Source organism: Leishmania braziliensis, chromosome 23, assembly GCF_000002845.2.
Source record: "Leishmania braziliensis MHOM/BR/75/M2904 complete genome, chromosome 23".
In the NCBI taxonomy this organism is placed as follows: Eukaryota; Euglenozoa; class Kinetoplastea; order Trypanosomatida; family Trypanosomatidae; genus Leishmania; species Leishmania braziliensis.
In genome coordinates this window covers 767152-779902 of record NC_009315.2, presented here as the reverse complement: position 1 = coordinate 779902, position 12751 = coordinate 767152, and the positions used below count along the sequence as shown (strand labels likewise).

The window sequence follows — 12751 nt, the reverse complement described above, 5'->3', positions numbered from 1 at the left end:
GAGAGTGAGGCGGCAGAGGTACAAGAAGACCAGGCGCCAGGTGACCCTTGACTGCCTCCATACCACGCGTATGCACTGTCTCCACGGTAGGAAGGACCGCAACTGACCGGCGTGTTCCTTCTTTCCTCGTGCTTCCCTCTTTTTCGTTATGTTCTGCTACAGAAAGTTTCCCCAAGAAGAGGGGAGCAAATCAGATGTGTGTGATGGTCGTACGGGAACACCACCTCAAATTTTCTCATGCTCTTTTTCCCTTTTGCCTGCGTAAGGTGGTCATACTGCACCTAAGACAGGAAGGAGAAAGGGAGGGAGCTTGTCTTGGCAAGGCTGTGCGACGGCAGCAGAAAAAGCGAACGCAGAGCACAGTGCTCCTCTTCCTTGTCGTGTGTGCGTGTGTGTGTGTGTGTGTGCGTGTGGGTTTGTTGGAGTAGATACGTCAGCCTTTTTTTTTGCCCTTCTCTGCTTTCCCCCCTTTACCCTTTATTTTTTTCTGTAAGTTGTTTTCGCTGTGTGCAAGTGCCTAAGTCCCTCTGGCAACGATCCACCAGCGCGTATCCGAAGAAGGGACGAGGGAGGACAAGAAGAGCCCGTTAGAGGCGTGACTCAATTGGACAGCAGACGGTTCTTCCTAGACGACCAGTATTTAGCCGTGGTGCAGGAGAGGTAGATGGGCTGTGGTGGTGGTCTGCGCGTCTAGTTTGCTGGCTTGCTCGTGGTGGAAATGACACGTTTCGAAAAGAAATGTGCGCCTGTCTGGTGCTCTTGATGTAGGGACATTGTCGTTTGACGTGTTTCCTGTCTCTACGTTCTGTACCCATGTCTTCCCTCCCTCCTCTTCCTCTTATATCCACCACGACGGATGCGCATGTTCGAATCCGATTGCTGTGCATTTTTCCTTTCCTATCCCGCATGTTAGACACGAAAAGGCGCAAAAAAAAAAAAGAAACGCACACTTACAGATGGACATCTCTGACCCACACGTTGAAAGAGAACCCGCATATCCGAGCGAAAACAATACACAGGGTTGTCCACGCCGATGCACGGCAACGCTGAAGCCTTCCATAGGAGCTTGTTCGCAGTGAATGCGCGGCGCTCAAGTCTGGCGAGATAAAGGAAAGAGAGGACACGATGTATAGGGAGCAGTGATAGAAGCGACAGGGGGGAAGTCACGCTGAATGAATTGCCGCACACTCCCAGCCGCCTCTCAGTTTCGTTTTCTCCCTTTTGATGTATGCTGAACGAGCAAAAACAACAAAAGCAGCGAGGGGCGCAAGAGAACAAGCAGAAAGAAAGTAGAGGCGTATAGCTTTCAATTACAGCTGTTGCGTCCTTTTTCGCTTTGCTTCCTTCGCTTCCCTGATGACGCTGGCCACCTCAGCGCGTGGCATCCAGCGTCCGGCGTTCCCGCTCTGCGGCGTGAGGAAGCCAGGCGGCAGCCCACCCCCCATCCCTGCCAATGCCGCACCACGTCTGTAGACGCACCTCGGGCTAAGGTGGCAGCCTCAAAACTGTTTCAGAGGATGTGTAGCTGTGAGCTCGAGTAGGGCGGGATACTTTGCATGATATTCGCTGCTGAAGAGGATGGAAACTTTGGCGTGTTTCATTGGTTTAATGATACATTTGGGGACACACGTGCGACGGCTGTGCGACCAGCGTGGCACAACAGTACTGCACCACTGCGCGAGAGGTTTACGCCCAACGGCAATGACGACGCTACTTCCAATCACGACTGCGAGCTCGTGCACAGGCTCGCTGCAAATGCAAGGCGGCTGTTCACGGTCCCCTCGCTGGACTTCTCTCTATCTTACGTGGATTGATGTGGAGGATAGTTGGGGTCGCACCCCTGCTCTGTGATGCGTCATGGGCCGATCCAAGAAAGGACGGGAGGTGGATATGTTGGAGGTGCTGCCCAACGCTGGCTCTAGCTGGCCACGTCGCGGGCACAATGGTTTCTTACTCTTCGATACTGCGGCACCGAAGCATTCATACCGCACGAAGTTTATGCGCTACCTGAAGCTCCATATTTCAGATACCTCTGGCTAGCCAACGACACTGATCGAAGTGGCTTTTTCTTCTCTTCTCCATTATGCACACCGCTGACACCACGTTTCGTTCACCTGCTACATGCAAGCACAACAGGTGCCATGTGAGGGACGAAAGCGAGCGACACAGGCCAGAGGGAGGGAGGCAGGACTGTTTAAGGGTGCCCAGCTCCGAGGCGCAGGTGCTCGTGATGGGGAGACTATGGGGAGACGGGTGGATTTGCTTTGCTCTGCTTCTACAGGTTTTCTTGTTTGCATTTTTGTCGTCTTTGGTTCTCGTTTTGCTCGCCTGGCACCTCAAAGGACGCCCACAAACTCTGTGCGTGTGAGAGCAAGGCCCAAGTCACGTGCATTCGCCAGAGAATTTGTCTTTCTCTCCCCTTTGCTGGTTTGCGGGTGCCCCTCCTCTTCTGTGTTCTCCTTTTCTCGTTCGGCTCCCTCGAGGCGAGGCGCAAGAGAGGGAGAATAAGCGAAACGGAGTGGAATGCGAGGAGCGCTCTGCTGAGTGATGGACCGCTGTAGAGTTTGCCCACCACTTGGTCTTTGAGGCATGTGACATCTGCTGAGGCCCCTCACCCTAGTCCCCCAAACATTCACCTTGACGGGCTTCTATGTATCCCTCACTGCATTTCTCTGTCCCTTTTCAGGGTTTTTCTCTAGTTGCTGTGAGCCTTGCTTGTGAATCCCGCCCTTAACAGCGATTGCATCGACCGGGTGAACACACACACACACACACCCAGTTTGCGCTGCGTCATACCCGAGGGGTGGGTGGGTGGGAGAAAAAAACGTTGCCTCTACAGAGGATAAGAAAGGAGGAAGCACTGCCTCGAGAAACATTGTGGCGGCACCGTATACATCCTTCGCACATACATATCTTCTTCCCTAAAGCAGCGAGTGTCTGGTAGTTCCTCTGCTCATTCTCACCAGAACCCATCCTACGCCGTTGTTGCAGCCTCACTTGTCCTCTGCTGCTTCGCACGAGGCGACGCTGCGTTTGCCGCAGCTTTCACTGCCTCCTTTTGCGCTTTTATTCAACCTTCCCTGCTCTGATGGCGTCAGAGAAAGCAGTTGAGTCGGCGAAGATGTTTTGTGGGCCGGCGCTGTATGCCACGAGTGCCACGCATGCGCGCGTTACCCTCGCCAATGTCTCACCCAACGCTGACGGACTTCGACTCCTAGCCTCGAATGGGAACTGGTCGGAGGTGTTGGCGCTGGCTGAGCGACTCGAAACAGAGGTAGCAGCCAAGGCCCGCCGTCACCCGCTCAAGTATGCGACAGTGCCGTGGAGTACGTCTCCCCCCGAGTCTATGCTTCTAATGAGCTCTAAGCATTCCGAAGAAGAGCTGTCGACCACGCAGTTGCCTCCAGTGACCGATGTGACCGCTGCAGCCATCTCATCCTTGGGCCTCTCCACAGACGCTGCGGCGCGGAGTGCGCGACTTCCCTACGTGCTGGTGCAGGTGACAGCTAATTTGAAGATGCGACGGATTGCGGCTGCGAAGAAAGTAATCGATGCGCTAGGGGATATTGAGGGGGAGGGGTTTCGTCATCCTGTCACGCGTGAGAGCTTTGCTCCCTTCTCGCTGCGACTGGTAGCAGCCTTCCTCCCGCTCTATGTCGGAGCGCCGATGGAGGCGCAGAAGAAGCTGTATGCACTACTGGAGGAGTGCCTCCGGCATGAGCGGCAGTGTAGCGCTAACAGCACTGTCACACGCATCCCCGCTGTTCTCGGCGATGACGTGGCGAATCAATCAGCGGCCTCTGTGGCACTGCAGCGCACCTGGACACAGCGAGTGCTGCGCGTGCAACGTGTACTGCTGCATGTGCACATTCACCTGAACCAGCAGTCTTTGGCTCACAGGCTCGTGGAACAGGTGTTGCGTTCCGAAGAAATTTGGCACCACAAATTCCATGACCTTTCCGATGAGCTCTATCAGCTTCGCCACACCCTTCAGCTGCAGCAGGTCTTCTGCCTTGCTCTTCACGTCGGGGATGCCTCGCATGCACAGGCGACGCACGTTGCGATGCAGCGGATTGCCGCTGTCAATGGCTCAGGAACCAGCACAGGGGCGTCGCCGTCGGATGCAGTGTCCAACACGAACCTCTGCAAGCTAGTCTTGCTCTCCTGTGATGCATTCTCTGCGGTGTTCAAGGGCGAGTACAAAAAGGCTGTGATACTCTTCCACGACGTGATTGACGCGGCTTCCCACATGAAGCAGGCCTTGAGCACTGCTGCGGATGGCTCCGGCAGGGATGGACGTTCTTCTCCAAATTCTGACGGCTACATCAGCGAGAACGAACTACGCTGTTGGGTGCTTCAAGACATTTGTGCGAACGCGCAGGTGTCGTACACGACGTGCCAGGCGTACTGCAGCGACACCGACCCTACCACGCTCATGTCCACCCTGTGCACGACGCTGGAGGGGTATGCCAAGGCAGAGCCGCATGTGCTGTGTAACTCCGATGCATTTGTGGAGAGCCTCGTGCGGTTCTACACCCTCTCCGGAGATCGCAAGGCTAATCTGAACCGGCTGGAGGATTTACTGGAGGTATTTCGTTGTGATCGCAGGTCCTTGCCGAGCCTCGAGGCGCTCGTGTAAGTGAAGATGCGCAAGTGCTCGAGGACCGCACAAACCTTCAACAACATACCCCATCGTTGCAGCACGCGCTGTCCTTTTTTTTACCCGAGAGTGAGCCTGTGGCGGTGCGCGTCGTCTTGCTCAGCGTCTGCGAGGTGTGGGTCGAGAGAGTTTCCCTTCTATCGTTTATTTTATGTCACTCGAAAGGTCTATTCAATATGTGACTGTCTTTCGTAGTGCTGCTCTGTGGTGTGAGAGTACTTGCTTGATAAGTCGCTTGCCCCTCTCCCATTCCTCCTTTCTCCCGCTGATCAACTCTCATGACATTGCTGTTATGACCAGTTCATGCCTCTCTCGCTGCGCTGAAGCTCCATACCATTTCTTGCCAGGCTACCAAATTTTTATTTTTTATTTATATATACAAACGTTGCCATTGAATGATGGCTGAAGAGGAAGTTGGACGAGACCCCTGTAAAGCCCAGGACACGGCCGGGGTGATTCGCCCTACCCGGCGCAAAGGACGCAACATGGTCTATCCCTTTCCCCTTGTGTACTGACGTGCTTTCTGAACCAGCCTCGCTCCTCCTGCATCCTGGATATCAGCATAAGGCAGAAAGAAGTTCGTGCACTCATTCCCTCTTTTCCTGCCTCCTCTCCCTTCTGCCTCCTTCCACCAGCGATTGTCAAGTGTCTCGTCCTGCACGGGTTCCATCTAGAGCCAATGCTCCGCCCCTCGCGGCCACTGCGCCGTTCCATCGACGGACAGCGACGGGAGAGCAGCAGCAGTCAGAGCTCTAAGGGATCTATGGCATCACAGCGAATAAGCTGCCGCTTCCATGAGACCTCGTCCTCGTTCGCGACAACCTCGACGGCAAGTTGTGCGACTGCGGCGCCGCCAGGTCCGGCCGCAGTTCCGGACTCTGAGATGACGCTTGCCGTGCCGCTACCCTCGCTGCACTCTTGCAGAGCTGGAGCGTACAAGGTGAGTGGCCTGCGTAGAGTGCACTCCCCACCCCAGGGGCTGACGTCTTCTGTTTCTGCGGCTGATTGCATGGATAACGTTGCTTCTGCTGTGGCCAGCAGTGTCAAAAGTAACTCAGATGGGCACTCTGGGCAACCGTCTTCCTCGCTGAAAGTCTCAACGCCGCACTACGCGTGTCTGCAGAGGGTTTTCGATGGCACCGTCAGGCAATCGTGCGTGCCGAAGTCAGCCCAGCGGCTCTTCACCTCGGCTGAGCTGTCGATGCTGCGTAACGAGGCCCGGCGGACGTACACACACAGACGGAGTATGGAGGAGCAGAAGGAGCTCGTCGTTGCAGAGGCAGAGGCACGCTCGCTGCTGGCTGAAGTCGCGTTGGACCACATCGCAGCGGTATGGGAGCTTCATAGGACGGAGTGTGAATGTCGAATGCGGGCGGCGTCGGCAGCAATGCTTCCGGTGCAGTGTCTTGAGCAGCGAATTCGCCGTCGCATTAACGAGGAGGACGCGCAGCGAGATGAGCAGCTTCGCCAGGAGGGCCGCGTCGCATGGCGGCTACAAGTGGAGCTTGAAAAGACGGCTGCAGCGGACACCGGCACGCGCGAGGTAGAACGTCGAGCGGCCAGCCATCGCTTTGGCGCAGCGCTTACGTTTATCACAGTGCAGGAGATCAAGTTGCGAAAGGCTGTAGAGGCTGCGTCAGCAAAGTTTTGGGGGACATTTGCGCAGGAGGTGGCAGAAGGCAAGGCCGACGCTGAGCACCGCGCACTGGTGCGATTCCTTAACACCCCTGAGCAGCTTGCCCTCGCTGCGGCGCGCGAGCAGCGAGAGCGGAAGCGGGCGCGTCGCACAGCGAGACTACTGAAGCTATTTGAAGATCAGCAAAAGGGTTTTGTGAATGGGTGTCGGCATGGGACAGGCGGGGTATCGCTGTTTGTGGGTGACACAGTCAAGAAGGTATGTGGGCGTTGTCGTGTCAAGTGGGATGAAGGCCTTGGTTACTACGTGTCCATTGATCGCACCGTGAAGACGCACCCACCTCCGCCGCCGATTACTGCGGAAGCGGACGCAGAGGCCAATACGGCGTCACCTGTTGGGAAACAACCCCCAGCAGAGGTTGTCAAGTGCGGTAGCGTGTTGCCGCCAGTGAAGAAGGGGTTGAAATAGGCACTCCTTCCTTGGAGCTCACCGAAAGGCGAGATCGCGCCTGCTTGTCTATGTGAACGTCGTTGCGCGCGCCTGTGGTGGTTTTCTCTTCGAACTTCGCAGACGACAAGACTTTTGCTACCCCCTTCCCAGCCACCCTCCTTCCTTCCTCCGAGAGATGATTCTGTGCATTTATCTTCTCTTTTCACGCACCTGAGCTTTAGCTTTCTCGTTTGGGTTTTCAGTGCAATCAAACTCCCCCACCCCCTCTCCGATGTACATCTCACAACTTCTCCTGTTGTACACGTATGTTTCGTTGGTACGAAGTATTCGCTCTGCTTTCTCCTCATTTTTATGCACACAGCGCATCACCTTCATCAACTACCGCCTAACCCTCACTCACACGGCCGGTGGCGTCTTGTGTCACATCGGAATCATACGACTACGAAGCAGCTGTTGATAACTGACGCTTTCGAATTGCCATACGTGACGGCCAAGGACACGAAAAGAGAAGAGCGTGACAGAGGTGACACCAATAGCCGCCATGCAGAGGATTGCCCGAGGGTGTCCTTCAGCGCCTTGTGACCGTCTATACCAGCTGCTCTTGCTCTCCTGCCTTTTGCTATCCTCTGCACGAGGATATCGGGTTTTGACTTGCGTCGCAGATCGATTTCTACTGCTGGTAATCAAGCGGACCTGCTACCTTTGCTCTTCATTACCAAATCTCCTTCCTCCCTTCACTGCCGTTCCTCCTCTTCCCACCGTTGCTTCACGCCCATTGACGTGACCACCACGAGGGCGACAGATGCCCTCTTTCCCGTACCAACACACAAGGAAAAGACTAGACACCCTCTACACGCTGCACTGCAGACAACACGGCTGTATCTCACACCACACTCTGTTTCTTCTTCTCGCTACACCCCCGACCCACTTCCCTACTCATTTGCACAACGCAAGAACGTGGGAATCATGAGTGCATACCACGAGATCATTGAGGCAGACAAAGTCTACCTGGAGGAGGTGGGGATGCGCGACACACTACAGCAGTTTGTGGCCGACGCCATGGAAAGCCACCCGGTCAACGTCTATGAGTACATGATTACGTGGGCCACAAAGAGGCAGGCGTCGTCGATTCCGTCGCCAAAGGGTGTGGCGCACCGCGATGATGAGGAGAAGTGCCCAATAGGAGAGGAGGAGGAGGAGGGCGCTGCCGCGAAGACGCAGGCGGAGGAGGAGCCAGGTGCCAGCGACCACGAGCAGCACCACTTTTCATCGAATAAAAGCTCACCATCGGGTGCTCACTCATTGAATCGCGCCAGTTCCGTAAATTCGAAGGCTTTTTTCCCCGTGGCAGCGGCCAAGTCAGAGAGGACGGAGGGCGAGGAGGGGATGTAGCAAGAGGTGCGAAAAAAAAACGGCTGAGGTGATACTGCCGTCGCCTGTGCGCACGCACTTCTCCCTGGCCGACTGCTGAACTTGTACATGCAGAACAACAAAAGGAAATCGTACCGCTCTGTGATAGTGGCAGAGAACACAAGAGAGTTGCCGGGCATTGTGCAGTGGGGAGGGCTAGGCCATTCTCTGCTACGTTTCTTTCTCATTTCATATGATTCTGGGAGGCATACCCTCTATACTCGTATGCAGTCCGCATCCTTGCGGTGGTGGCATGGGGGCGACTCGCTTTCTTTTCTCATGTGGCGCCGTCGGCCTCGTCAGTGTCTCTACGGCACACTATGTTTGGAGGCCTGAGGTTGCTGTTGATCACGGGGAAGGGCGTCCTGCTCTTTTTATCGTCTCACACTTTGGCCTATGCTCATGTGTGGGACCGCTTTTCGTCTTTGTTTCGTATGTTGCACAAGCACACCACTCCCCCTTTGGCATACATACACACACACACATGCTCGCTTGTGTTGGAAAGCGAAGCCACGATGTACAACTTGCCTAGTCACACCATGATGAGAGGTATGAAGCGAGGGAATAGTGGCTCTGCGCTGAGCATCCTCGGTTCACTCCTTCGACACCGAGAGCAACCCTGAAACTCCGGCTGAAACGCGCTGCCCTTTCCAAAGCAAATATCTGGCCGGCACTTCTGATGGTGCTGTTGTTGTTCTTGCTTCGCACCCCCAGCCATACAACTGGCCCTACCATGCCTGCCTCGGTCTCTCTCCTGACACCCTCGTCCCTCTTTCTCGCCTTGATTTACACATGCGTTTCCCCTCTCTCTCTCTCTCGAGGTATCGCTGCTGCATATTATTCTTCGTGTGCCGCCCTGAGTCAGGACGTGCATACACACATGGGCACGTGGCCTGCGACCTCTCAATTCAATGTCCGCGTCTATCTTTTTCACTCATGAGGACCGTTGCACGTCACCTGCTAGGGAAGAGGTGAGGTGCCTGGGCCGTTTTGGGTCTCCTTCAAAGGCAGCGGCGGACTCGACGATGAAGAAGGGGATTGGAGCGCCTGCCGAATGCGACGCAGCAACAGCGGAGCTGTTCGAGGAGAGCGCGTGCGAGGTAAGAGTGAAGTCGACTGCTCATCATGGGCGCTGTCAGCCGCGGTGCTACATTGACGCCAGTGCCACTCTGCAAGCCGCGAGGTCGGAGCCGAGCTCTTGTGCTCGCCAAAACAGCGCGGTCGACGCAGAGGAATCAGCGCCCGCATCTGCGACCGGCGCCGAGATGCAGGACATCCCCAATGAGGCTGCAGGCGGAGAGCCTTTGCACTCGGGCGCTGGGAGTAAAGCGACGCCATTGTTTTCGAAACGCCCCGTGTTGGATGTCCCGCCGTATGGCTGTTGCAGCGATGCTGGGAACGTCTCTTCGCCGACTTTGGCAGCCACCACAGTCAACTCCATCGGATGCACAGAAGTCCTACCAACGGCAGCGGTCACAATGTGGGTGCCAACGCAGTTCACCACGGCTGCCGGACGAGCGATATGTGTGCGAGAAAGGCGACTCTTGACAGCCGAATCTTCCTACTGGAAGCTCCTCCGCTTCAACCCCTCGAGAGAGGCGATTGTGGCACTGCCCAGCTCTTTAGCTGACAAGTGCGATCATGACGAGGGAGTCGTCTTTGGTGATTCTGGAGAATTTTCTGACGCAATGCTCGCAGCGAAACGGGCTGCAGAGCAGTTGCCCACTGGCGCTGCTGCTGCACTTGGCGGCGCTATCGATCAGGCATCTTTCGAGGGCGTAGCGAGTGCCACGTCACCTTTGACATCAACTTATGTTGGCTACCCGTGGGTGCATCGTTCTGTGCGACGCCGACGCGCTACATCGTGTCCGGAGCGCGTTGTTAGCTCGCAGCTATCTCTCTGAGTGTGTGGGGGGATACAGACTACTCGCTTCCACCCTTCTCAAGCTTCTGTGCCGCTGACAGCCGCTCCTTCTACTGCCAGTATCCGGCTGCCCCCGCCGAGGGACAAGACCACCAGTAGTGTCCAGCTGGCAGTGTCGGGGATGCTTGACAGGGTTCGATTTCACTGTACTTTGCTGAGCATGCGTGTTTTGCTGTGACGCATTTCTTTGCGTGTGTGCAGAGGTGCAATAGCGGCAACCGGCTGCGCGCTGTTGTGCTCGTTTTTTTCCCTTTATTCTCAGTCTGCTGCTACCACCTGCTACCACCTGCTACCTGCGCGCTGCGTGGATACGGCACTGCACTGCAGGCTCATAGGCCCACTCTGTCCCTTTCTTAGCTACGCTGCACGGAACAACGTACAAGTGAGCCAAAGGCAATCGTTCTGATAGTACCGCTCTCATTCGCGGTGAGTGGATGAAAAAGGGGGCTGGATGCGGATGCACGGTGCCGCGTGCGTCCTTTTCAGTGTTCTCCACGAACCAAAGCAAGGCGCACACAATGTCACACTCAGAGCGGAGGTGCATCGACGAAGAAGCAAAGCAAGCGGTAGTGTCGTTTCTGCTTCCTTTCTTTTCATTATGCTCGACGCCCCCTCCCCCCTCTGACGTGAGGGAATACTGCTGGTTTTCCTTGTCGCCATGCTCTCTACATTCCCGTCTCTTCCCGTTCTCCCACTTGAGCACCCCTTCTTCCCCCCCTCGACGCCCCCCCTCCCCCGCTCTCTGTGATGGCCGTGCCTGCACCTGCATCGATGGCTCTCACAGTGTTTTCTTTTCATTACTTTTGTGGGCCACTAAAGCGGATGACGTTGCTCAGAATTTTTGCACGCGTCCCTGCACCCTCATTGTACCCCCCACCCTACACCCCCCTTTTTCCCCGTTTGTGTGCACCTCTCCCGTTACACAGCTCCCCCGGCTGTGAAAGTGCACACCGCACTGATGAAGTCGACGCCTACTTCGGCTTCGTTGCCGGTGGCTCAGTCGCACTCTTCCGACACTCGCGATGTGTTGCAGGAGGCACTCACAAACTTTGTGACGGACAGTATGTACGACAGACCTCAGATCATTCTCGAGTACATGGAATCATGGGCCCGCAAGCAGCTGCTCCAGCAGGAGGGAAGGGGGGCGGCGGTAGCTGTGACCAGGAAGGTGTCGCGCTTGTCTATCACCCCCACTACCGGCGATGCGGTGACACAGGCAGTGGCCTTCTGTGAGACTTCCAACGAAGCGGATCCGGTGGAGGAGGCGGAGGCGGCGAACCGGCTGCGTAAACTCGCGGAGCACCGCCAAAAACAATACGGAGACATAGCGCAGGGTTGCCTTGATCAATACCTCATCTCGCTCGAAGACAGCGACGGGGACGTGTTCTACATAAGCCAACTCCGGCGCAAGATGGACGAGTCTCGCCTGCAGGCGAGGAGCGCGCGGACTGACACCGCTGTCGTTGCAGCGCAGCTGAAGGCAATCGAAGAAGGTGAGGGGTCAATGACGGGTAAGGTGCGCGAGCAGGCGGCGCTCCTCTACGAGTACGAGCAGCGATGGGCGCATGAGAAACCGAAGAGGAACCATGCCTGATTCGGCCACATGGTGCCCTCACGCCCTTCTTTTAAGCTGTTCTCGTCCTTCCTGTCTGAATCCAGACATACATTACGCCACCCTAGACTTGGGCATGGACGAGAGAGGGCGTCTTACCTTGTTGGGCTCTTGTCACTCTTGTTCTCAGCCTCCAGAGGGTTTGCTCGCGCTCTTCCCTTCTTCACACCTCCTTTTCCGATCCTTGTCGCGTATGTCCCCTCTTAAGGTGTGCTTGTGTGTCTTGCATACGCGCTGCAAACTGCATGTTCCTCCACACTCGCCACACCCCTTCTCCATCCTCACCGTTTCTCACTGTGGTGCTCTGCGGAAGGCAGCTAGCTGAACTATTTGAACCCGTCCCCAACTCTTGTTGTCGTTCTGAATATTCGTGAGGCTCTTCGCTGATGAGCGCCACTCTCCTTTGTCATCGGTTTTTTTTTTTTGTTTTCAAGCGCACGTTTCAATGGATCATTTCCCTGACACCCCGCCTGTGAATCCGGTTACGCCAACGTGTGTATACTCGTGCGCATGTGTCTGTAGGTGCGCCCAGGTGCCTTCTTTTTCTCTGATGTAGTGCCTATTCGTGGCTCTTTCTCTGCGCGGCACGTACCCCCCCCCCCCCCCCCCCCCCCAGCCAGCCCATCCACAGAGCGAAACAAATACGAAACGTGCGGGACACACACGCACTCACATACGTCGAGCTTTGGCAGTTCTCGTCGCGTTGTGTGCCTCCCTCCCCACCATACTCCACACCATCTCTCTGTGGGCGTCCCCTGAAACTTATGCACGTGAATCTCAGTGTGTGTGTGCGTGTGCGTGTGCCTACGTTAACCCTCTCTCTTGCTAGGTACACGCGTACGAGCACGCTTCCCCAGTTCTTTTTTTTGCTCACAGCAGCGAACTCAAACAAAAAAAAGCGCGCAGACGATAGTTAGCTGCATCACCGACAAGTACCTCCGAATGCACCACCTCCTTCCCTCTCCCCTTTGCTACTGCACTCCGTCACTGCCACTATGAGCAGAAATAGGCCCACATTAGCTCCTCCTTTTTCACCCCAGAGGCTTCCCTTACTTCCAC

General features: G+C 55.8%; 5 protein-coding genes across 5 annotated transcripts; all 5 read left to right on the top strand.

The window, feature by feature from the left end:
• Positions 1-3088: 3088 nt before the first annotated feature.
• On the top strand, positions 3089-4639 carry LBRM_23_1940 (hypothetical protein; the record flags this gene model as incomplete). Its single annotated transcript, XM_001565215.1, has 1 exon — positions 3089-4639. One exon carries the CDS (start codon positions 3089-3091, stop codon positions 4637-4639), a length of 1551 nt encoding a protein of 516 aa, XP_001565265.1.
• Positions 4640-5339: 700 nt separating this feature from the next.
• Positions 5340-6764, top strand: LBRM_23_1930 (hypothetical protein; the record flags this gene model as incomplete). Its single annotated transcript, XM_001565214.1, has 1 exon — positions 5340-6764. The coding sequence occupies one exon, from the start codon at positions 5340-5342 to the stop codon at positions 6762-6764; it is 1425 nt and encodes a 474-aa protein (XP_001565264.1).
• A 948-nt stretch (positions 6765-7712) lies between these two features.
• Positions 7713-8138, top strand: LBRM_23_1920 (hypothetical protein; the record flags this gene model as incomplete). Its single annotated transcript, XM_001565213.1, has 1 exon — positions 7713-8138. One exon carries the CDS (start codon positions 7713-7715, stop codon positions 8136-8138), a length of 426 nt encoding a protein of 141 aa, XP_001565263.1.
• A 929-nt stretch (positions 8139-9067) lies between these two features.
• LBRM_23_1911 (conserved hypothetical protein) lies at positions 9068-10060 on the top strand (the record flags this gene model as incomplete). Its single annotated transcript, XM_003723127.1, has 1 exon — positions 9068-10060. One exon carries the CDS (start codon positions 9068-9070, stop codon positions 10058-10060), a length of 993 nt encoding a protein of 330 aa, XP_003723175.1.
• Positions 10061-11038: 978 nt separating this feature from the next.
• On the top strand, positions 11039-11674 carry LBRM_23_1910 (hypothetical protein, unknown function; the record flags this gene model as incomplete). Its single annotated transcript, XM_001565212.1, has 1 exon — positions 11039-11674. The coding sequence occupies one exon, from the start codon at positions 11039-11041 to the stop codon at positions 11672-11674; it is 636 nt and encodes a 211-aa protein (XP_001565262.1).
• Between the last annotated feature and the right edge of the window lie 1077 nt (positions 11675-12751).